The sequence below is a fragment of the Drosophila hydei genome, unplaced genomic scaffold (assembly GCF_003285905.1).
Source record: "Drosophila hydei strain 15085-1641.00,03,60 unplaced genomic scaffold, DhydRS2 tig00008135-arrow-pilon, whole genome shotgun sequence".
NCBI lineage: Eukaryota > Metazoa > Arthropoda > Insecta > Diptera > Drosophilidae > Drosophila > Drosophila hydei.
Window position 1 is genome coordinate 191,964 of NW_022045844.1, and position 22,390 is coordinate 214,353.

The 22,390-nt window shown below is 45.1% G+C and overlaps 9 protein-coding genes across 11 annotated transcripts; 3 read left to right on the plus strand and 6 right to left on the minus strand.

Annotated features, from left to right (window-relative positions):
• Positions 1-100: 100 nt before the first annotated feature.
• LOC111598797 lies at positions 101-1,305 on the minus strand. Its single transcript, XM_023314214.2, has 2 exons — positions 440-1,305; positions 101-377 (listed from the first exon to the last, which is right to left on the minus strand). Exons 1-2 carry the CDS (start codon positions 1,206-1,208, stop codon positions 187-189), a joined length of 960 nt encoding a protein of 319 aa, XP_023169982.2. The 5' UTR covers positions 1,209-1,305; the 3' UTR covers positions 101-186.
• A 1,160-nt stretch (positions 1,306-2,465) lies between these two features.
• Positions 2,466-4,225, minus strand: LOC111598796. The gene is made up of 3 exons (XM_023314213.2): positions 3,008-4,225; positions 2,610-2,942; positions 2,466-2,549 (listed from the first exon to the last, which is right to left on the minus strand). The coding sequence occupies exons 1-3, from the start codon at positions 3,978-3,980 to the stop codon at positions 2,488-2,490; spliced, it is 1,368 nt and encodes a 455-aa protein (XP_023169981.2). The 5' UTR covers positions 3,981-4,225; the 3' UTR covers positions 2,466-2,487.
• A 95-nt stretch (positions 4,226-4,320) lies between these two features.
• Positions 4,321-6,951, minus strand: LOC111598795 (phosphatidylinositide phosphatase SAC1). Its single transcript, XM_023314211.2, has 2 exons — positions 6,621-6,951; positions 4,321-6,557 (listed from the first exon to the last, which is right to left on the minus strand). Exon 2 carries the CDS (start codon positions 6,526-6,528, stop codon positions 4,762-4,764), a length of 1,767 nt encoding a protein of 588 aa, XP_023169979.1. The 5' UTR covers positions 6,529-6,557; positions 6,621-6,951; the 3' UTR covers positions 4,321-4,761.
• A 134-nt stretch (positions 6,952-7,085) lies between these two features.
• LOC111598791 (kinesin-like protein Klp61F) lies at positions 7,086-11,284 on the plus strand. Of its 2 annotated transcripts, XM_023314207.2 has the most exons (7): positions 7,086-7,190; positions 7,409-7,522; positions 7,588-7,888; positions 8,063-9,395; positions 9,463-10,661; positions 10,722-10,982; positions 11,054-11,284. In XM_023314207.2, exons 2-7 carry the CDS (start codon positions 7,437-7,439, stop codon positions 11,078-11,080), a joined length of 3,207 nt encoding a protein of 1,068 aa, XP_023169975.2. In that variant the 5' UTR covers positions 7,086-7,190; positions 7,409-7,436; the 3' UTR covers positions 11,081-11,284. The 2 variants fall into 2 exon arrangements, with proteins under 2 accessions (XP_023169975.2, XP_030081448.1); XM_030225588.1 differs by lacking the exon at positions 7,086-7,190 and having other exon boundaries at positions 7,218-7,522.
• A 62-nt stretch (positions 11,285-11,346) lies between these two features.
• Positions 11,347-17,464, minus strand: LOC111598792. 2 transcript variants are annotated; one of them, XM_023314208.2, is made up of 6 exons: positions 17,318-17,464; positions 16,359-16,617; positions 16,054-16,300; positions 13,148-13,274; positions 11,623-13,079; positions 11,347-11,561 (listed from the first exon to the last, which is right to left on the minus strand). In XM_023314208.2, the coding sequence occupies exons 2-6, from the start codon at positions 16,563-16,565 to the stop codon at positions 11,356-11,358; spliced, it is 2,244 nt and encodes a 747-aa protein (XP_023169976.2). In that variant the 5' UTR covers positions 16,566-16,617; positions 17,318-17,464; the 3' UTR covers positions 11,347-11,355. The 2 variants fall into 2 exon arrangements, with proteins under 2 accessions (XP_023169976.2, XP_023169977.2); XM_023314209.2 differs by having other exon boundaries at positions 17,388-17,456.
• On the plus strand, positions 14,405-15,947 carry LOC111598794 (glycine-rich cell wall structural protein 1.8). The gene has a single exon (XM_023314210.2). The coding sequence runs from the start codon at positions 14,893-14,895 to the stop codon at positions 15,943-15,945; it is 1,053 nt and encodes a 350-aa protein (XP_023169978.2). The 5' UTR covers positions 14,405-14,892; the 3' UTR covers positions 15,946-15,947.
• Positions 17,465-17,838: 374 nt separating the features above from the next.
• Positions 17,839-18,482, minus strand: LOC111598762 (retinol-binding protein pinta). Its single transcript, XM_023314174.2, is given in 3 exon segments — positions 17,839-17,960; positions 17,963-18,126; positions 18,181-18,482. Coding segments are annotated over 3 exon segments (588 nt in total).
• Positions 18,483-18,632: 150 nt separating this feature from the next.
• On the minus strand, positions 18,633-19,740 carry LOC111598694 (alpha-tocopherol transfer protein). Its single transcript, XM_023314059.2, has 3 exons — positions 19,403-19,740; positions 18,977-19,349; positions 18,633-18,922 (listed from the first exon to the last, which is right to left on the minus strand). The coding sequence occupies exons 1-3, from the start codon at positions 19,738-19,740 to the stop codon at positions 18,662-18,664; spliced, it is 972 nt and encodes a 323-aa protein (XP_023169827.2). The 3' UTR covers positions 18,633-18,661.
• Positions 19,741-20,397: 657 nt separating this feature from the next.
• LOC111598722 (protein phosphatase inhibitor 2) lies at positions 20,398-22,369 on the plus strand. Its single transcript, XM_023314114.2, has 5 exons — positions 20,398-20,652; positions 21,049-21,155; positions 21,233-21,400; positions 21,460-21,554; positions 21,616-22,369. The coding sequence occupies exons 2-5, from the start codon at positions 21,076-21,078 to the stop codon at positions 21,876-21,878; spliced, it is 606 nt and encodes a 201-aa protein (XP_023169882.1). The 5' UTR covers positions 20,398-20,652; positions 21,049-21,075; the 3' UTR covers positions 21,879-22,369.
• The last annotated feature ends 21 nt before the right edge of the window (positions 22,370-22,390 follow it).

Here is a 22,390-nt window from a genome sequence, read left to right on the forward strand (position 1 = left end):
GCAGAAGTGGAGCCTCAGTTAAGGTTAGCGCAAAGCGCTTGTGCAGCAATGCTTTGCGGCCGTATCGCAAGTAGAGAGTTTGACTTAATTTAAAAACGTAGCTTAGTTCATGGTACATTTATAAAAATCAAAAACAAAATTTCAATACAAACAATTTGATTTAAACTTTCAAAACATTTCCTGGCATTAAGCAGAAGTACTGTCGGATTCTCCGTGGCAGCCGTTGCCTTGAAATTCCTTTATGCTTTGGACCTTTCCCGGCAAATTATCGCGGGAAACGAAGGTGGGAAACACTGAAACGCCAACACATTCCTTACAAGGTTTCTGATACCTGACAATTCTCTTGGGAAAGACTTTCGCTGGTACAGTGGGACATTCTATGCGTAATAGAGTTATTAGGATCGGTCGAGTAGTGCGCACTATATTATATAAAACTCACCTCGATCAAGCTCGTCCTCGCAGATTTCGCAAGGACACAACTTATCGGTATTTTTAGCAAAGTAGCGATAGGCCCTTGGATGTACATGATCACCGCGTTCTGCAGGCGGAACATAACAGATGTTCCGACTGGGACGGCGTGGCGCACCGACCATCCTGGTACCCTTTTTATAGATCTCCGCTACGATACGGGGTCCATGGCAAAGTAGACGCAATAAGAGCATAATGTTGCCAATCTGCTGATTGTAGGCATTGAAAATGGGTAGCATTTTTTTCGAATTGACTAAGCTGGGGCAGAGCTGCTCCGCGCGGCGTCGTTCGGCGTCAAAACATTCGCCCATGTCCAAAACGTGGCTTTTGTTACTCCCGAATTCTGGCAGGTCAAATGAAACGTCGTTATCCAGCCAATTCGTTTCCTGCTTATCAATTTCATTAAGGTAATCAAAGAGAGGCTTGACTTTCATCTCGGCCATTCCAATCAGAAATTTGCAGCAATCCGAGCGCTTCTTATAGACGCTTATCTGAAGTCGTTCATCATCGTCGATTTTGCCACTCATAGGAAAGATGCAGCACTTGCCGCACATCGGCTTCGTTCTATCTAAACAAGCTCCATACTCACGATCACAAATGGTCACACAGACGTTCGAACGGAAAACGAACTCCACACAGGTGGGGTATTCTTCGGGAGCACAGTAATTTTTGCGTATTATCACCAAATCATCAATAACAAATTCAAACATATACAATAACTCCGGAGGATTAAAAGACATTTTCAAATGTTTGATCAGCAATTAAAACAGAACTTTTAATTTTGAATTATAATTTTGAAGTTTAATTCGAAATAAAAGCTTAGTCAAGAATGTGAGAGAGTTTCCATATAACATCAGCAGGTAGAGAGTACAAAGCATGCCCGGTCTTAAGTATATTTTCTTATATACATATCATATGTCATGTCATACGTCATAGATCATGGATCATAGATTACAAATCATAGATTATAGATTATAGATTATAGATTATAGATCATAGATCATAGATCATAGATTATAGATTATAGATCATAGATCATAGATCATAGATCATAGATCATAGATCATTTGTGATTTGTTACTAAACGAATTTCAATGAAAGCACGTGATCTACATATTATATTGAGTATATATGTCAATTAATGATACATATATATACATATTGTAAAGAACTAAATTGTATCTAATAAAAATGCAACTAAATGCAAAGTCTGTGGACTCCAGTTTCAAAGGCATATGGGATAAAATGTAATACCTAAAGTACCTGCTCGCCAGCTGTGGCGCTTCATATACACAGAGCACAGTAAACATACTGAATCATTTAATAGCCTTATATTAACAACACCACTGGCATAATCTCAAATTTCCATGTATAAATTATAAAATACAAAACTTGTTCTTTAAATCAAAATCTTAAGCATTGGTCTACTGCTCAGTTCGGAGAGATCGTCGTCACAGTACTTCATGGGTCCAGCTTCCCTCTCCCTGGTATGTACACTTTAACAAAGCCAGTAAATTCATCGATTTTAAGGTTTAAAAACAAATATTCTATAATTGTATTGTTAAAAACCTGTGGTTAGTTCAAATAATGGTGAAGCACTTGATGTGATGGGTTATGTCTAGTTTTTTAAACAAATTACATAGAAATTTTTTATTGGGGAATTTATTGAAATAGCAATCCTCCAGTGTGACCCCCAAATTAAAGCTTTATCATCGTAAATGTCTAAGCTTGCTGCGGCACTTGGCCCCTCTTCGAATCCCAGCCAATCACTTTGTGGCATGTCGGAAGTTGAAAGAAACATGGCTGGGACAACAGTTATTAGCAATCGTCAATCACAGGCAGCAGAACAAATGGCGTTCAGGGAAGAGTCAATACGAGTTCCGAAATGTAGACACATTTGTATTTAACTATATAAGTCATATGTATATTATATTGTTTTGCGATCTGCATTGCTCCATGTGCATTTTGCACTTTGCGCTTTTGTCTGTGCCTTTTTGTTGATGTACATGTGAGAGGTTATTAAACCTGAATGTTGTACTTGAGGAGAAGATGATGCAATTGACGTATTGCACGACTACGCGCTGCAAGTAAAGAGTACCAGTCAGTTATAGTCAGATAGGGTTTTAAGGGGGCTACTCAACCAGTACTACAGCAATTAGCATATTCGGGGCAACAATGATTGCAGCTGTCCGGGAGATCGGTACCATGTTGCGGGTTTTTATTGCAGCAACACGGTACAGATGAGTCATCACAGTACACTCCGCCGCCAGACTGACGTACTTTGCCCTTTTTCTTTTCCTTCTCCTTTTGCTTATCTTCTATCTGTTTTTCAGTGCGAGCCTGCTCGAAGTCCGACTGCTTTTGCAGTTGCACGAATCGGGGATGTTCTGGAACGCCACCACATGGACCACAAGGTTGCAGGCGTTGTTCAATGACCGACTTGCACGGTTGCTTACTCGGCACAGTGGGACATTCTATGTGAACACTTTCTGTTTAAAAGACAAACACTGCTTTGGGACGATCTGATGTTAGTACTTACCGCGGTCGAACTCATCCTCACACATATCACAGGGGCACATCTTGTCCAAGTTGCAGGCAAAGTAACGCAGGCACTTCTTGGGCTCTTCCTTTGGACGCTGGCAGGGATCTTTCTGAACGCAGCATGGTTGCGGGCAAGGTGGACAAGTGCCCTTACAGCATTTTTTGCCAGTATCCATAGGACCGCCAGTGGCGCTTGCCGATCCACCGCCGCAACAGGGATCACAGGGATCTTCTGGGCAACGTGGGGGATCGCAACAAGGCTTACTTTTTCCACAAGGTGGACAGGGTGAGCAGGGTGGAGGACAAACTGGATTCCGTGAACAGATTGAAGTGTTAAGTGGAAAAGAGGATACGAGTGACGGCCCATTGCAGACCAATCTTATGATTAACACAATATTTCCGGTCTGCTGTTTGCAGAGATTGAAGAGCGGCAACAGGCGTTTGGTTATCTCAGAGGTTTGGCACAATTGTTCGCGACGCTCATTGCCGCGATCATAGCAGGCGCAATTATCCAAGATTTCCCTGTTGGTGCCCTTCAGTTTCGGGACATGCTGGAGCTGTTCACTCCAAATCTTTTCCCAGTTAACATTTTCAGCATCGAAAGATTCCTTCACCCGATCGAAGATTGGTTTCATTGGCAACTCTGTCAGCCCAATCAGAAACTTACAACGACTCGTCTTTTTCTTATACACATGTATGAGCAGTCGATCCTTGTCCGTTACCGGCGCTTCCAGCGCGAATATACAACATTTGCAGCACTTGGGCGCCTTGGGATTTACGCAGGCTCCATACTCACGATCACAGATGCTCACAAACACCGTAGAGCGAAATGTAATCTCCACACAAGTAGGATACTCTTCGGGCGCGCATAAGTTCTGGCGCGTAATCAGCAAATCATCAATTACGAACTCGAGCATATAGATCAAAGTTTTGGGGGCGTAAATGTTGCTAATCTCTTTTTTAGATTCCATTCTGCGGGTGAAGAGATTTTATTCCAAAAATTTTGTAACTAAAAATATTTCATGTAATTTAGGCCGAGGTAGAAAATGAACTGGTATAGAGAATTGGATATACTATAGCTTTGCTAGTGAAACAAATGCCTGCTGAGTAAATATCTAATTGAACATTTTATTTTTTATTTTTTTGTAAATTTTCTTTGTCATTTGACACTGAAATAAGTATTCGTAATTTTTCAAACATTGGATAGAACGGATGTCGATCATGTTATGAAAATTAATTTGACTTAGTTTTCTTTTATATACATATATTATAATAAATTCAAAGTCTCCTTTTCCTTGCCCCGCCAGAAATAGAATTGAAATGCATTTATTTTGGGGTTTCGTTTATATCTAAAATCCTTTATTCAATTCCCGAAATTTTTCTACACAAATTTATTGAGCTACACGTAAATGTAATTTTAAGTGGCGCTGCTACGGTCACTGCCTCTGTGGTTGTGCCTTTCAAGCTGCTGTTACTGCTGCTGCTTCTGCTGTTGCAGCTGCTGCTGCTGCTGCGGCTACAGCTGGAAGAAGCCTAGTCACATAGCTAAGAACAAGTTTAACTAAAAAGCTTAATGGCAACAAAGAGGAAAGAGAAATAGGGCGTGTATAACACAAAATACATAGTGGGAGAGCATTAAATACAGGAATTTTGCTTCGTATATTTATTATATGCAGTGTCTTTCAGGGTGCCTAGAAGCAAGCAAACTTGGAAGGCCATGCAATAGAGTTGAGCGACTAAACGAGGCTAACGTCAGGCGGAATGAAAGGATATGAGTGGAAAAAGCTGCGGCCATTGCACAAATTCCACGCCGTAATGCAAAATGCCAGTGGCGCTCACAGCGATCATAGCACCCCAGAAGAGCATGAACAGCAAGTTTTCCGTATTGAATTCGGATGGATATGTCATTGTAACAACAAACATGGCTACAGCGATGATGAGTACTGATGGGAACATAAAGTACCGCCAGCCGCGTGGCGTTTCCAATGGCGTTGGCTGGATGACAGCATTGCTGTCATTGACAATGTAGTTACCCAAGAACAGATCAATACCATCCTGCCGCCTACCATCTGCAAAATTGTTCAAATAGTATCGCATTAGCGAGTTCTTGCCATCGTTAAGAGCACCGGCCTTGGTGCGTTTGCCGGTCCGGGTGAAGTCCGTTTTGAGAGCACCTGTACCCGAATATTGCACGGAGATTAGATCCGCATTGTCCGCCCAAATTCCCTTGAATAGCGACTCAAAGTTGGTGGAGGCGTTCTCGACAAGTTGGCCAACATGCAGCACACCCAGCTTTTGCAGAACGGCGGTAAGGGAGCGACGTGCCAGCATACTCTGCACCACATTGGTTCTGTCGAGGCAATCGACGCAGTTCGTACGGAACACACCCTGTTGCGTCGATACTAAGGCGCCATTGTCGAAATCATGATAGAAACCAAAGCTCTCCTGCTCATATGCGAGTCGATCGATTAGTATATTTAGTCGATTCCAACGCATTTTCCGACACTCATGATGAAAGTCAAATGGCTCATAACGCACTGAAGGATTGTCCAATTCGCGTACAAGTCGAGCATATATTGCCTCCAGCTCGCCCTCGGCTCCTTTTTGGTTTACCAAATTAATTGCCACTATGTTGCCATACAAGCTGACCTGTGCGTCGAAATGTGCTCTACATGCGGCCAAATAATCCTTGCCGGGTATCAGCCGCGGTTTGGGACTATAGCGCAAGGTGGGTAGCTGCTGCCATTGAAACGGCATGCTGCCACGAGTCTGGACAAAGCTTGTACGTTGTCCGTTGAACTCGACAATCTGCTCCGTTTCCACGTAGTTCGCCACTTGGCCCAAATCGTTACTGCCACGACAGAAGAGTCTTGTGCCCGCACGCTCCACAGATCTCCGGGTGACAATACTCCAGAAAAAGGTCTGCCCATTGATTTGCACTTGGTTGATCGATACAAAGCCTAGCATAATTGGCAACTGAAAGCGTTGCATATTATTGCATTTGAATTGGTCTAACACATAACGATTCCACACAAATCGTTCATCAGCACGTTGCAGCAGGCCTGGCGCCGCATTTGATGCCTTATTATTTTGTTGCCGTTGCAGACTCTGCGTCAGGTCGTAACGGTATGAGAAGTAATAGAATTTAGTGTCCAGCGTTTGGCGCAACATTTTCAAGAAAATGGAATTCTCTGAACGTTGAATTGCATTGGGAATGTAGGGTATAATATCGTAACCAGCCAACCGCCATACGATCGCATTGTTAAGAACGCCAACGAAAATGCGATGGGTTGCCACCAGCAAATAGTCGCAACTTAGCAAATGTATTGTGCCCAGGATTCCGCAGATTCGTCTTGTTGGTCGTTGATTAACCAGCTGTGTAGTCTTGGGCTGCACTCTTGTTACCTTATCCAGGCGGCCAATAACCAATAGCTCATCCTGTCCATTAGGCTCGACCACGAAGCTCTCCTGGGTTATGTACAGATTCATGTCATCGTATACATCATTCTCGCCCTCCATGCTGCGACCCAAATAATGCGAGCGCGCACCTACAATATAATACACATATCTGATAACACTTCCTGATATTGTTTTTGTTGTCGTTGGCTTACTGCTTATTATCAATAGTTCTTCCCACCGATGACGGCGCTCACACGCAACACACACGCACACAAACTCAAGCACCGGTAGCAGCAAAATGAGCAGCAAATTTAATACTGCTGTTCCTGTCCAGTTAATGCTTATGCCTGTTGTGTGTGCGATATTATTACCGACGAAGCTACTTCAATTTTAAATATACGAAACAGCTGCAAACATGGCAATTTTAATAAAACAAAAAAACTATTAAACGAGGTGACGAAGGCACAGGTACTTTCACACAAACACACTAAGGCACCAAAGCAATCGATGCATTATCGATAGTTTCAGCTGGCGCCATCTGTCATCTTTTTTTTTAAGTATAAGGGCGCGGAATATTTTATTAATACAAGTATTTACGAAAATATATTTAAAATTTCCACTGTACAAATTAAAAAAATTTTCCGACATCTTTTTCTTAACTCTGATTTAAAAAAATATTCATTGCATAAGACAACAAATTCACATATTTATATAACATCACAGTGTGTACACATGTGTCAATTATTAAGAACTAATTGCACAGTGTGTACCCATCTATATAGGTAAATATCTATTTTGTGCATCTTTCAAAATCGAACGGACGACGCGATTATTGAAGCGGCGGATTGTAACATTTTTCGTATTGCATTAAAAATATAACTAAACATTTATAAATTAATATAATATTTGCAATTTTGCCAACGTGAAATCAGTGTAGTGTTCATTGTACACTTACTAAACATATATAAATATATACGTAAACTACAGTTATTTCTAATAGCAAACGGACTTGGCGTCATTTTTGAGGTATGGATTTAACATCGGGTTCGAATGGCTCGCGCCAGCAACCACAACGGAAATCAAATCAAAATATTCAAGTCTATGTGCGCGTGAGGTGAGTTTTTATTTTTTCATATTCACTAGATATTGGCTATTTCTGATAATTGTGATATTGTTCAGACCGTTGAATTCGCGGGAACGCTGCATACGCTCCGCAGAGGTCGTGGATGTAATGCCACCACGTGAAATAGTTACACGCCATACCCTCGACTCCAAGTTGACCAAAAAATTTACGTTTGATCGCACTTTTGGTCCGGATTCGCGACAATGCGATGTCTACAGCACGGTCGTTGCACCTCTTATCGAGGAGGTGCTTGCTGGATACAACTGCACGGTATTTGCTTATGGCCAGACGGGAACTGGCAAGACACATACCATGGTGGGCAACGAGTGTGCCGAGCTAAAGTCCACTTGGGAAGATGTAAGTGAAATCCACAAGTAAAGCTGCGCCTGCGCGGTACAGTTGCGTTTAATTAGAATCCCTTATTGACCTGCGAAAACAAGTTTTGCCACTTTGTTGTTGACCTCGCAGTTGATGATATTCACTTCTGAGAATTTCAAACCTTTTTCTAAATTGTGCACGCCTCTATTATAGGACTCGGAAATTGGCATTATACCGCGTGCGCTCAGCCACTTGTTTGATGAGCTCCGAATGACGGAACTGGAGTTCACGATGCGCATCTCCTATTTGGAGTTATACAATGAAGAGCTGTGTGATTTGCTCTCAACCGATGATAATACAAAGATTCGTATATTTGACGACAGTACGAAAAAAGGTTCGGTAATTATACAGGGTCTGGAAGAGATACCTGTCCATAGCAAGGACGATGTGTACAAGCTGCTGGAGAAGGGCAAGGAGCGTCGTAAAACGGCCACCACACTGATGAATGCTCAGTCCTCTCGTTCCCATACGGTTTTCTCTATTGTCGTTCACATACGTGAAAATGGCATCGATGGCGAGGAGATGCTGAAAATTGGCAAACTGAATCTGGTGGATTTGGCAGGCAGTGAAAATGTGTCCAAGGCGGGCAACGAGAAAGGCATACGAGTACGTGAAACAGTGAACATTAACCAGAGTCTGTTGACTCTTGGACGTGTGATTACTGCCTTGGTCGATCGTGCACCTCATGTGCCTTACCGTGAGTCGAAATTGACTCGTCTGTTGCAAGAGTCTTTGGGTGGGCGTACCAAGACCTCTATTATAGCTACTATTTCGCCTGGCCACAAGGACATTGAGGAGACGCTCAGCACACTTGAGTACGCACACCGAGCCAAGAACATCCAGAACAAGCCAGAAGTCAATCAGAAGTTGACCAAGAAGACGGTACTCAAAGAGTATACCGAAGAGATTGACAAGCTAAAACGTGATCTGATGGCGGCACGAGACAAGAATGGCATCTACTTGGCGGAGGATACCTACAATGAAATGATGCTGAAAATGGATTCGCAGACACGTGAGCTAAATGAAAAAATGTTGCTCCTTAAGGCACTGAAGGATGAGTTGCAAAACAAAGAGAAGATCTTCAATGAGGTCAGCATGAGTCTCGTGAAGAAGACCCAGAAGCTCACTCGCACTGAACAGAATTTAACAGAGACCAAAGGCTCACTGCTGCTCACCAAGAAAGTCCTCAGCAAAACTAAGCGCCGCTACAAGGAGAAAAAACAGCTGGTCGAGTCGCACGTGAAGACGGAACAGGAGCTGACCACGCAAGCCCATCAAATCCTAGAAGTTGCCGACTTGGCTTCCAATGATACGCATCAGCTATTAGGCACCATTGAGCGGCGTCGCACTGTGGATGAAAAGATACGCAGCACTTGCGCGCAGTTCACGGAACGCATGCGTGACAATCTGGAGGTTCTCGATGGCAGTCTCAATCAATACCAGGAACAGCAGGCTGGCTCCACACAGCAGTTGACGGACGAGTTAGGTAGGCAATAGATATAGAGATTTGATTACTTTCTTGTTTATTTAATGTTTTATTTTCTTCTGCTTAGCCAACTGCACTAACGTACATAAGCGTCTGGTGGCCAATGCCACCACGAGCATCGATAACTTGCGTGCTACTTGCTTGGAGGCCTTGACAGCACATGGGCAGCTGCACGCACAGTTCACGGCAGCTATTGCTAGCAGTGGGGATGCTCATTGCCAGGCTCTAGTAGCACAGCTGTTGGAGCAAATGCAGCAACGCAAGACGCAGCTATGCGAGGATATAATGGGCAATCTGCAGGAGCTGGAGGCGAACAATGAACGGCACAAGGCAGCGCTGGATAGCATGCGTGATCGCTTCTCGAAAATTATTGAGTCCGATGCTAATGCACTGCAGCAGCACGTAAAAGTGATTCAGCAAGAATTGCGGCGATTGACAGCGATCAGTGCGCCGGATATGGATCAACTGCAACAGTTGCTGGCTGAGCTAGCCTATGAAGAGGAGCTGGCAAAGCAGGAGGGAGAGCTGCTGCAGCAGTTGGAACAATTGCAGCAGAAGCGTGCAAAGAACACAATTAGCATGGGCTCACGCGTCGGCCAGCTGAAAGAAACTCATGAGGCGGTGAATGAACAGCTCAAGCTGACTGGCAACAGCATGCAGGCCTATGCCATGGAGGGTTCGTTTTTAGCGCAATCAGCACGTGAGGAACTGTGTAGCCAACTGCATGCTGCAGTGCTGTGCATAGATCAAGGCGTTGCCAAGTGCTCAACGCTACAGATTCAGTTAGAGAATTTGAGCAAAGAGAGCGTCAAGCAGGCCGAACAAAGTATGCAAACGGTTCGCCTGCACGAGCAGCAAATGCGACAGATGTGCTCGGCCAGCGAGGAGCGAGCCGAGCAACTGCGTCATGAGCAACAGAAACAGCTTAGAACAGCCACCGAAAATATCCATAAGGTTATCTCGGATGATGTTAAATTGGGCCATGGGCATGATGCCATTACTGCCGATCTCATTAATAAACTTTCCATTCAGACAAAGCAGCATGCGATATTGCAGCGGCAACAGTTGGAGACTTGCCACAAAGACCTCTCGCACTTCCATCAGAGCGAGTTGAAAACGTATGCGCCCACTGGCACGACCCCATCAAAGCGTGATTTTATTTATCCGCGCACATTGGCAGCTACATCGCCGCATGAGGACATAGTGCGTCGCTATAGACAAGAACAGGACTGGTCAGATTTGGACACCACAGCCACTATCGATGAGGTACGTTGTGAACTTATTGTGCATTCCATTTGGATAACTAAATTTCTATTGCTATTGCAGTGCAGCGAGGGTGAGCCAGAGGAATCGTTGCAATCTGTGCAAGAACTGTCGGAAACGGAGACCATTATGAACTCCACGCCCATTGATCCTGCCGATGGAGTAAATATGAAACCTCGAGTTACCAGAAACGGAGCCAATGCGCTGAAGCCACCACTTGTCAGCAAACGGAGCAACTCCTTGTCAACTTCCCTGACGCCCAATAAGAGTTCTTCTCGCAATTCACCTCGAAATTCACCGCTTAGTTCGCCAGCCTTCAATCGGGTTAGCAAATACGTGCTGTTAAATAGTAAAGCAATTATAATCACAATCATATTCTCCTTCTTTCCGCACAGCACAACAAAGAGAATATGGCACAATAAAAGGGGACTCCAGCATCGCAGTAATAAGTCGCTAATTGGATCATGTCTTCTCTATTTGCTCGTTCCTTTTTATTATTAATTTTATTTTTGCATTTTATTAATTCTTGAAATTCTTATTAAATGTATTATGCACATATATTTTTACCTTAAATAAGCGCACCTGTACTACAGTGAATTAAATTAAATCTGGTATATCAACTGAAATTGTATATAACTTGTGGAATAATGAAATTCTAACCGTTTCGTAATATTTAAGATCATTCCCTATAAAAGATTTATTCGTCCTGCTGCTCATCGTCGTCATCCTTGAGTATGCCCAGGCGCCGCGCCACCTCCTTAACATTGGCTATAAACTCCTCCTGCACCAGATTGAAGCTCATGGCCAGAAGTGCGATGCCAAAGAGCAGATACAGCGAACAGTAGGCAATGGACTGCTGGGACTCATCCTTGACGCCCTTGTCGGGGACAAAGTCACCGAAGCCTGCAGCAAAAGTAATGCTAGTTATTGCTGTAAGTGGAATATTGATCAGCTGACAACTCACCAATCGTGGTCAGCGTAATGAAGCAAAAGTAGGCAGAGTCCAGGAACGACCAGGTCTCCCAGGCGTTGAAGAGCGCCGCGCCGCCCAGAATATAGCTAACTACGAGAAAGACGCAGAGCCAAATGGGCACTGGCCGATCTTTGGGCACCAGATCAAAGCTGTCGCCATAGTCGTCGCCGTACATTGAATCCTCCTCATCGTAATCGTAGCTGGGACGTCGCCTGATCTGGCGCTGCACCGGAAAGCCCATGGGCGACATGATGCGTGGGGAGGGCGGCAAACGGCGCTCGCGACGACGTTCTCGACGCGGCTCCCGTTCTCGATTGCGTGAGCCATGACGCACTGGATAGTCCTCGTACAGGTCGTTGTCATCGCACATGGACAGCTCGTCAAAGCTCTCCTCCACATAGTCGTCGTAGCGCGGCGAGCGTGCGCGTCGCTGTCGTTGTGGCGGGGCCGCGTCGTAGTCTGGCGGCTCAAGATGATTTCCATAGCGCGAGGATTGGCGGCCCAGACTGCCAGCACGTCGTCCATTAGGTCGCTGTTGTTGATGTTGGTGATGGTGTGAAGGTGGCGGTTGCGGTGAACGCTCTCGCTCCAGTTCCCGGTCCCTTTGACGCTGGCGCTGACGATGCGCCGACCTGGGCATCGATTGGCTACGCGGAGCATTGCGAGAGTGCTGCCTGCTATTGCTCAAATCGTCATCGTCCAGCGCATAACGATTGTGTATTATGGGTGTCTTGCGAACCACATCCTCGTCCACGTCTTCGTAGTGTGAGGAGATGTGGCTATGCCTTGGATCCACACTCTTGGCACGGCCGCGCCCTGGAGCCGAATGCAAGCGATGCAGCTCTCGGGAGGCACGCGTCTCCTGCTGCTGAGGCGAACGTACCGAGCGCACACTGGCTGCCCGCTTGGCCGGTGGCTGCATGTCGCTGAAATCATCGATGGAGCCATGTATGTGGTTTCTCGAGTGGCCCAGATAACGCTCGCGTTCCACAGTGTGTCGATCCCGCATTCTGTCCCGCTGACGCTGCCGGCTGCTATAGCGATTGGCTCGATTCAGCGTTTGTGTCTCGTACTCGTCGCCGTAGATGGTGTGACGCTTGCGAGGCTCATGCTGCAGTGGCACGTGGTATAGCTGTTGGCGACGTGGTCGTCCTCCATTGCCTCGATAGCCACCCCCGCCACCAAAGTCGCGATCACGCTCATCATAGTTCCGGCCAAACGAACGCAGCTCTGGGTCCGAGTAGGCATGACCCATGGAAGGTCCCAGTCCCGAATCATTGTTGGAGCGCTGCGTCATCTTCATGGAGCGCCTGAACGAAGGCGGCGGCTGAGATCGCGACGTTACACGCTGCGCACGCATACGAATCGATCTTTGCCGCGAGCGCCGCTTCTTGGACCGCCTGGCCGAACGGGTGCACACATAGCAGCAGATGCGCCAATAGAGAAACCTGCATGACGGACAGACAGAGCTGAACAATGGACACGCGAGCAACAGCGCGAGCATGTGTCAACTCACCGAAACGATGTGGCCATCACGTCTCCAATGTTTGACAGACAGAGCAGCATCAGTGGTATGCCAACGATGGCATAGAAGATCGTTGTCACCTTGCCCCAGTCTGTGCGCGGTGATATGTGGCCATAGCCTGTCCAGAATCGGAGTCGGGGTTACAGCCAGTCATGTCGAATGAGAATGAATGAATGTGACTGTGATTGAGTAAGCTTAATTATGTTAGAGGTAAGGGTTGGTTAGAAGGTTATATACCAAGCTTCCGTAAGGCTATTTCACTTACTTAACTCATTTCTTTTATCTTCAAAACATTAAATAAACGAAACTGCCTTGAACTCTAGATATTATGTATTAGCTTGCAAATTGGCGAATTGTAAAATTTCTTGGCATGCTAATGGGCCCAACGTGCCTAATCGACCTGCCTCTAGTAGGCCAATCTATTATCGTCTCCCCCGCGCGAGTACGAAATGGGCTTTTAAAGTTTTGCCGCTTGCGGAATGGCGGAAGTATTTGCTTTCGCATAGAGTCCACGGCTGATGGGCACTGGGTGTGGCGTTGGCTTAGACCAAATAGTCGAGCGACGCGTGGGTCATTAAACTCATAGAAGCCAAGTTAAGTTGTTTAATGCCATCTCCATATTGGGTATACTGTCTGAAAAAGTTCCCATCATCAATCTAAAATCTAAAACTCATCGCGTTTGACCTTGCGTTTGTTTTGACTGTATTTATAAAAAATGATTCTAACTTTTGATTTCGTTGGAGGTTTCCTGTCTCCCCCGTCCCATGAAATCAATTTCGGAACTGAAACTATTTTAGAGGTCATTCACGTGGACGCTCAGTGGGCCAGTCAACCTGTGTGCAACAAAGTGTAGCCAAATAAAAACCCAAAAATAAACTCAACCTATATGCTGCACGATCTGAGTGATAAGGCAATTGCTGCTGCAGCAAATCTGCGCTTGATCAATAAATTGACTCCAATTATACTCCACTAACTGCCATTAAACTGAGCTGTAAAATTTGTAAACTCATTTTAATTTCCAGGAAAATGTTTTGTAATCATCCAAAGTTACCCTTCATGGAGTCTAACCATCGTTTGCAAAGCGATCTCAATATTTATGCGATTTCTACGTGAGTATTGGGCACATGTCTCAATCGATTGCAGCAGTTCCTGGGCGGCGCGGCAAGCATTGATCGCTGATCATACAGAACACAGAACACAGATCACTGATCACTGATCATCGCTCACTTAGCGCTGATGAAGCGGTTTTTATTTGCGGTTTGGCTGCTTCTTGGGCATGGATGAATCAATACTAAGTACGTGGGCTGCGTGCTCGCCGATCAAAGCCGATCGCTGATCGCTGTTAAATACGGCGTGTCTTGTCGATCTGGCTGCTCTGTCTGTCTATCTGTCTGCCTGTCTGGCTTGTTTGCGTTGATTCATTAGCTGTTTGCAGTGCGGCACAGTGGGTCAGCTCATATGCTGATCGCTGTCCAATGGCAGCTGCAGTGGCTGGTACCACTGTGGCATGCGCCGTCCTCGCCCAGCCACACTCGAGTGACTTTAGTGCGTCGTCGTCGTTAGGCTGTCGTTGTTGTCGCTGGCTCGTTGTTATATAAGTAGCGTGTGCCGTTCGCATTGCCGAATTATTCTGTTGGCAACGTTATACGAGAAATACGGGTCAGTGTGTGAACCATCCCGAGCCACAATAAAAAGCACAAAGTTCCCATTGAAACGCGGTTAACAGTTGCACAAGTATGCGAAAACATTGCCTCATCGTTGTGCTGGCTGCCCTCATCTGCCAGCTGGTTAGTGTAACTGCAAGATCGGCAGATGATCATTGGGTTTGGCGCACCTACAGCAGACGAGAGCGCGCCTTTCATGACAAAGATGTCGATCGCAGTGCCTCCTTACGAAAGCCCAACCAAAATCAGCTGAAACGTGAGCCAACAACACGGCGGCCGCTGCCTGGCGAACCAGAGAACGATGAGATCGAGGACTATGTGGATGTGGAGCCCACAGTGACAACTTCGCCCAATGTGGGCACGCGTCAATACAATCCCTACGACGGTGGCAATCCCTATGGCGGATTTGGAGGGCAGCCAGGTAGTGGCGGCCAGTTTCCGGGGCTTGGCGGCTTTGGCGGCGGCAGTCCTGGTGTGCTGGTCGGACCAGGAGGACCTACGGGTATTATAGGCAGACCACCCGTCTATCCTAATGTCTACCAGCCCGGCTTTGGCGGCGCTCAAAACGGATTAGGAGCAGGCAGTTATCCTGGTGGTTTTGGCAATGCAGGTGCTGGTGCGAGCTATCCAGGAATCGGTGCTGGAGGACAAGGATATCCAGGAATAGGTGCTGGAGGAGCAGGATACCCTGGAATAGGTGCTGGAGGAGCAGGCTATCCTGGAATAGGTGCTGGAGGACAAGGATATCCAGGTGTGGGCTCAGGCTTTCAAGGGCAGCTCGGCGGGCAGCCTGGCGGCGGCTTGGGTCAGTACCCTGGCTCTGGCAGTCAGTATCCCTTTGGTTCATATCCAGGCTCCAACTACAACAATCAGTTTGCAACACAAGGCGGACAATATCCTGGGCTGGGGCAATATCCAACCAATCAGTACGCCGGCCCACAGTATACCGAGGGCTACGGCCTAGCCAACTTCGGGCAGCCGGGCTTGCCACCCACCGGATTTGGTGGCAATTTTGGTGGCTTTGGATATGACGAGAAGTCGCCCGCAGTGAATGAGGGCAAGAGTGCCAAAAACGTGGACCTCAAGCCAGTGCCCGTTAATGATAAGCTCAATAAGAAGATCTAGCTAACTAGTTAAGATCTAGAAACAATTCTCTCTCATAGCTTTCGTTAGAGTTTAGTGCTTAGGATTAGATTTATGTTTAATGCGAATAAAATTGTGCGGAACACTCACCAATGGTGGTTATGACTATGATCGAGTAAAAGAGTGAGCCGGCAAAGGTCCACTGGGACTTGAGCAGATCCTCGTCGCCATCCCAGCCGTCTGTCTTGATGGCCGTCATGATTTGCTTCTCAAAGTTGGCCAAATGCTTGCTCACATTCGCCATCCAGTCGCTCTCACGCAACACAATGGCATCGTCTGAGAGCAGCCAAATGCGCTCGGTGAGATTGAAGCGCAGATTCCGTATGTCCCGCTTGACCTGCTCAAGCATTACTATTAGGTCACTCTCTTCTTGAATACCCAGTGCAAGCTCTCACCTCAATCTCGTGCGGTCGTTCGAGGTGCTGAAACAAATAGGCGCCGCCCACACAATACGAGACGACGAGCAGCACGAGCAGCACATGAGAGACGATGCAGCTGAACACCTTCCACGAGACACAGATGGCAGTCACACAGCGTCCACGGTCCGGCTTGGCCGGCTCCAACATGTGCGGCGGCAGGGACTGTGCTCGCCTGCTCGACATGCTGATGCAGCTTTGCGGCTATGCGTCTTCCCTTGGCCAATTTCGCGGTTCGCTGCACACAAATTATGAAATTGGGAAATGGAATTTGAGAAAACCGCCGTAAATATCATAGTCGACTAAGGAATGCCCTGCAAATGCCACTTAATTGCAGTGAGAGATTATAGAAAACTCCAACCTAAAGCCAGAGAGCAGGGCAAGGCATAGGAATAGAATTCACGAAAACCGTTGACTTTAGCTTGTAGGACAACAAATGCAGGTGGGCAAGAAATGGGAATGAGAATGGGAAATCCCAAATCTCACACATGTTCATTAATATTTGTCTAAATATTTATTTAGTCGACTCGCACTGGCTGACTCGCAAGGTCGGGTAAGTGGTTTGGGGGGACGCAAACTTGCGGCTGTGTTTTATGGAAACTATTTTGGTAACAACATCAATCTCATCAACACTGCCAACAGACAGATGGATGGTGGGACGGACGGACGGACGGACAGACTGAGCCAAACAGCCAGAGCAAATGTCTATGAAATTTTTACTTTTCATAGTCTAAATACTAGCCAGACAGACGAACCATATATATACACATATTGAAAATAGAGAGAGACAGAGACAGAGGGAGGGAGCGAGGGAGGCAGCTACATGATATATACATCATGTCTAAATAATTAGTTTCTTTGATTTCATATGATTTCCTTAATGGGCAATTATCTGTTGAAATTTAATTAACTTGTTGGCTATTGAAGGCATCATTTACATTTATGTATGCCAAAATTGTTTGAACCGTACCGCACTTTATATACTTTTGTTTTCTTTTTTTCTTTTACTTTAAATATTTCCAAAAGTCAATTCATTTCTGCTTGGTGCGCACCGATGCGTCTAGACACTATGTAGCGATCCCGACGACTCTCCAAAGATTACTGAACTATTTCTCCGATCAGCGGCGATCGCCGATCGGCGAGTGGTTTATTTTAGTTGCTTGTAGTTTTTCTGTTCAGAATATTTTGGAATACTTTTTGTTTACTTTTTGGCACGCCTCAGTTCACTTGTTCTCCCGAGAACAAGAGCTACGACCAGCAGCTGATCCCACACAAAGGAAAATCAGTGCAGTCTCTCTTTCGGTTTTACGATAATACATATGTAATATGGCTTTAATATGAATCTCTTAATAATCTCATATCGAGCATTGTCAAATTTAGTAGCTTATAAAAGCCCAATTGCGCAGAATTGATAAGATATAGATATATTGCATATATAAACCTTAATGTAGTCTAGGTCTTAATCAACGTTCAGCTGTCTGAACGAACCCTCCAGTCCGAACAGATTCTCAAAGTCTATGGGCTTGCCGGGTCGCAGGTGCTCATCGGTGCCATAGTTTTGTTCCTCCGTCCAGTAGTTTCAGTCACAATGGCATCATCATCTTCATTCAGTACTATTTGATGCATTAGCATATTGGCTTTGTTAACATCGTTGAAGTGGTATTCGTCCGGGTTGTAGGCGCCCATGCGAAACAGGAATATGCGTGGTCCATTATCATTAAGTAGGCGTGGCAGTACTATGGCAGTGCTGCAATAGATCAAATTTCAGTTGCGAGCCCAACGAAATTGAGCCGCGACTCACCCAAGGCGAAACCTGGGCAGCAGCTTATCCACATCCACATTGTGCGCAAGGAAATTCTCCGGATACTTTGTGCGCAGCGTGTAAAAGCGATCCATTTTGGACTTGGTCTTCTCCAGGCTAAATTTGCAGCTACGCATGAAGTTGACCAGAAATTGATCATCGCCGCGCGCCCTTAAATGCGGCTGCTGGAGGATCCATTGACGCAGTGCAGCAATATCCTCCTCCAAGCGCTCGGGCACTTCGTTCAGCTCCTCGATGGCAACCTTCTGCAAGGCCGTACTAAGTGGACGTATGGAGAGCATGTTCAGCAGATCTGACAGCCAGAGCACAAATTAAAGTCTTTGTTAGGCGACGATCAATCTTATTGATTAGATAACAGGCAACGGCGGGGCCAGAGAGGCAGCAGAAGAGTGGAGGTGGAGGTAGAATCAATGTTAAATGAATTTATTGGCTATTTACAGAGTATAAAATTTAGAGCTCATCAGTCGATATCTAGCATGCGAAATGAGCCGTCCAGACCGAAGTAACTCTGGCAGTTTATGTTGGCGGCGTTGTCGTCCCTTAACTTCTCGTTGGTGCCAAAGAGATGCGATTGCTCGAAGTATTCACGATAGCTCAACATCTTGGACTCCATTTGCTCTATGATGTCCTGCATAGTGCCCCTGTCGCCTCCGTATTCCTTGGGCAAATAATCACGTTTAACATGCTCGAAGATGGCCTCCGGACTGGAGCTGACAGAGACCTAAAAAGAGGTCCATAATATAAAAGAGAATCTAATCTCATGGAGATGACTCACTCGGTTTTTAATCTTCGCAGGAAAGAAGGAGCGAAGTGAATTAAAGCCGGTTTCAAGCGACGCCGGCACATTTATGAAATGTATACCCTTCTGGCGCGTGGGCATGGCCTCATCCGCAAAGGCTGAGAATTTGCTAAGCAGCTGCGGCTGCAGTGCAAACAGATTGGCAGCGGTTACTCCGGTCATGTCCATGATTTCGATGTAGCCACTGACGTTCGCATTGTCGTCTTCCAGCATCATGATCTCCCCAAACATGGAACCCACTCGAATGATATCCTGGAACTTGAACTTCTGCGTGTCATAAGAGGCAGCACGTATAATGGTCACAGCCGGACCCGTGTCGCCCTCATCCAAGGGTATCCTTAGAATAACACTAAAAGAGAAAACTTTATTTGGGCATTACAAATGGACAGCTTGTGTGTCTACCCCATTCGAATGATTTCCAGCACCTGAGCATCGTCGGCCAAACGATGCTCATTGAAAACCTCAGGTATGCTAGCCTGTAGCGTGTAGTAGCGATCGATCTTATGCTTGGCCTTTTCCAAGCTGAATTTGCTGCCACGCAGAAATCCTACCAGGAACTGATCCGTGAGGCAGGAGCAGAGATGTGGCTGCTTCAGCAGCCAGTGGCGCAGAGCAGCAATATCTGAGGAGACACGATCGGGCACCTCGTTCAGCTCATCAATAGCTTTACGCTGAAGACCCGCTGGCAACGGACGTATTCCGACGAATTCCTGGCTACTGCTCATGGTAATCAGATGCATACTGACAAATCGATCAAAACTGAATTGTTCACAATGCAATTTTAGCAGGTGAAACTCTATTAGTATAATACGATAAGAAACAAAGTCAAGTATTTGAGCTAATCTGTCTATAGATTAGTTTTTGCCTAGATACGTTTTGTAGTTAAGATATTTTTGGATCTATACTATACTAATTTTTATATTTGCTATAAGAATTCGAAATATATCTATCAATAAACTTATCTTATATAATATATTTGAGTAAATATTATGTAAATGATTTTATCTTATTAAACTCATCGTGGTTCAGGCTTTAAGTTATCCACTTAGATGTACATAAGGGTTAACAAAGCATAGCTTTTTTAATGTTAATTAACAGGAGCAATAAAATGCGTCAGCTGCTGTTAGTAGTGAATATGTTCTTAATTACAAATATTTATTAGTTTCATTAATATTTATAACTAAAACAAGTACTTGAAATTATATTTCAAATAAACAATGTAAACTAACACATTTACTAAAATAAGAAGCAACATATCTTATCCAAATAGTGACTCGTTACATAGAACTCTGCGTTAACATTTACATAAATATCGGCCATCTCTAGCGTTTGGCAACAACATTGTGTGCTAACAGCAGCAGCAGACTGTTAGCTAACAGCACCCCACAGTAAGTTAACAGCGCCTTTCAGCAGACGCACTCTTAAATACAAATAGAAATAAATAAAATAATCAAAATTAAATTGCGCTATTTCGGTGAAACTGCTAGCGCACGTTTTAAGTACATTTAAAAGATCCAAATTAACTTAAGCACAGCGCTCCAAAACCGAACCCACGTGCGATTTAAATGCGTTTTGAAATTAGCAATTTCGAGACGTAAATTGCATTGCAATTCTAGACGGCAGCCGCATTGCTTAATTAATAATAAAACACAGTAAGTTTGCCAAAATATAAAGTGAAAGGTGTGTAGGGTCATGAGCTAATGGCGGCTGCAGCAGACAGAGGGCGTCGCAAATGCCACATGCTACGGCGGCAGCAACTAACAGTCCGTGTGGGTGGCATCTGCCCAGCGGGTGGTTGGGTGGGTCACATGCGCCCCCCCATGCGTCAAGGGCAACTACAGCGCGCCGCTGCAAGGTGTCGTAAGTGCCGCAAACTGTCATTCAACAAATCAGCGAATTTTAAGACTTTAATGCCATGGATCTTGCTTTCGCAAAAACAAATGCTACGAGCCGGGGCCATGATTCATCCACGTAGTAAATCATCAGATTGACGTAATGTGCATATGCAAATGAAGTCAACGTTTTAATTTTCGGGCTTTCTATTGCAGCTAACCCGTTTCAGAGATCCATCTAGGATGCAAAACAATCCCAGTCCACAGTTACCATGCAAGGGCATTTTAAAGACTTCTCGCAGCTTTGACAAGTCGGGTGCCAGGTGAGCGCAATCAACTCTGACCTTTTAGATTAGGCAAAAAGGCTGAACGACATCGGCTTTTTTCGTTATGCTTGCAGCTTTCGCAAAAGTGCCAAGTTCGATGAGCTCAATGTGCTGCAAACATTTCATCCAGTCGATAAGGACTATGGGCATATGAAAATCGATGAACCAAAAACACCTTACAACTATACGGAACCATTTAATGAGAACAAAGACGAGCTGGACACCGAGCTGCTAGTAGAGAAGTATATTGAATAGTCATACCGCTATCCGGCATTACCTAACTCGCTATATCCCATCACAGACTACGAATTGCGGCCAGTTCACAACAGACTCCCCAAAGCATTGATGACGAAGGGTCTTCCGGCGATGATCAGCCTATTAGCGAAGAGGAGCGACGTAATATGAAATACTTTACATCAAGTACATAGTCGTATATAATAATTGTTTCATTTTACAGAACGACGTCGTGAATTTGAGCGACGACGCAAGGCGCATTATCGTGAATTCGAGGCAGTTAAATTGGCTCGCAAATTGATTCAGGAGGAGGACGATGATGATGAGGATACTGATGTAGCGTCTGGCTCTATCGAAGCCTCCAGTTCGACCAGCTATGCGAGCTGCTCAAAGCAAAAGTCAAGTCCAAAAGCAGCCACATCCGCGTCCACCAATGCCAGCAATATCTGTAGCAACAACATGGAGCTGGAGCCTTCCCACAATTAAGAGCAATATGTAAAAACAATATCAAACAGGGTTCTAACTGGCGTTAATTGTTGATGTTAATCGTTGTCCGCGTTGGTGGCTCATCCGAAACTTAATTTATTGCTGCGTGATGAATTGAATTGAATTGAATTTACATTTACATTTACCCAGCGGGTCGGGTAACGTTCGTATATTTCAAAAAGCAGCCGGAGCAACATTGTGCTTTCCATCAATGAAAATATATATAACAAAAGAAATAGAAATCTATTGAAATTAAGCTGCAAGATATTTTACAACAAAAGTGCACATTATAAACTAATATACGAGTAAATATATATATATATAAATTGGTAGCGTTATATATAGTTGAATGCTTTTTTGATCTGATCTATTTATTCTCAGTTGAATAACTTAACTCAATCCTTAGACCAAAACTCCAAGCAGAACGCATTCATTTGCATTTAATTTTCAATAAGTGGAAATTTAATTTCTAAACACACACACACACATTACCACACTCACACACACACACA

Bases quoted from the DNA above. Each gene is read 5' to 3' on its own strand.
- LOC111598694 (XM_023314059.2), bottom strand. From the start codon at position 19,740: ATGCATCTGATTACCATGAGCAGTAGCCAGGAATTCGTCGGAATACGT. The intron at 19,350-19,402 runs GTAGACACACAA...TTTCTCTTTTAG, and splicing joins CTGGAAATCATTCGAATGGG to TGTTATTCTAAGGATACCCT. The intron at 18,923-18,976 runs GTGAGTCATCTC...ACCTCTTTTTAG, and splicing joins CTGCGAAGATTAAAAACCGA to GTCTCTGTCAGCTCCAGTCC.
- LOC111598722 (XM_023314114.2), top strand. From the start codon at position 21,076: ATGCAAAACAATCCCAGTCCACAGTTACCATGCAAGGGCATTTTAAAG. The intron at 21,401-21,459 runs GTATATTGAATA...ATCCCATCACAG, and splicing joins ACCGAGCTGCTAGTAGAGAA to ACTACGAATTGCGGCCAGTT. The intron at 21,555-21,615 runs GTAATATGAAAT...TTCATTTTACAG, and splicing joins TATTAGCGAAGAGGAGCGAC to AACGACGTCGTGAATTTGAG.
- LOC111598791 (XM_023314207.2), top strand. From the start codon at position 7,437: ATGGATTTAACATCGGGTTCGAATGGCTCGCGCCAGCAACCACAACGG. The intron at 7,523-7,587 runs GTGAGTTTTTAT...GATATTGTTCAG, and splicing joins CAAGTCTATGTGCGCGTGAG to ACCGTTGAATTCGCGGGAAC. The intron at 9,396-9,462 runs GTAGGCAATAGA...TCTTCTGCTTAG, and splicing joins GCAGTTGACGGACGAGTTAG to CCAACTGCACTAACGTACAT.
- LOC111598792 (XM_023314208.2), bottom strand. From the start codon at position 16,565: ATGTCGAGCAGGCGAGCACAGTCCCTGCCGCCGCACATGTTGGAGCCG. The intron at 13,080-13,147 runs GTGAGTTGACAC...TCCGTCATGCAG, and splicing joins GTGATGGCCACATCGTTTCG to GTTTCTCTATTGGCGCATCT. The intron at 11,562-11,622 runs GTGAGTTGTCAG...CTTTTGCTGCAG, and splicing joins CATTACGCTGACCACGATTG to GCTTCGGTGACTTTGTCCCC.
- LOC111598794 (XM_023314210.2), top strand. From the start codon at position 14,893: ATGCGAAAACATTGCCTCATCGTTGTGCTGGCTGCCCTCATCTGCCAG.
- LOC111598795 (XM_023314211.2), bottom strand. From the start codon at position 6,528: ATGGAGGGCGAGAATGATGTATACGATGACATGAATCTGTACATAACC.
- LOC111598797 (XM_023314214.2), bottom strand. From the start codon at position 1,208: ATGTCTTTTAATCCTCCGGAGTTATTGTATATGTTTGAATTTGTTATT. The intron at 378-439 runs GTGAGTTTTATA...TATTACGCATAG, and splicing joins CGAGGACGAGCTTGATCGAG to AATGTCCCACTGTACCAGCG.
- LOC111598796 (XM_023314213.2), bottom strand. From the start codon at position 3,980: ATGGAATCTAAAAAAGAGATTAGCAACATTTACGCCCCCAAAACTTTG. The intron at 2,943-3,007 runs GTAAGTACTAAC...GTGTTCACATAG, and splicing joins TGAGGATGAGTTCGACCGCG to AATGTCCCACTGTGCCGAGT. The intron at 2,550-2,609 runs GTTGAGTAGCCC...CTTTACTTGCAG, and splicing joins TGCTAATTGCTGTAGTACTG to CGCGTAGTCGTGCAATACGT.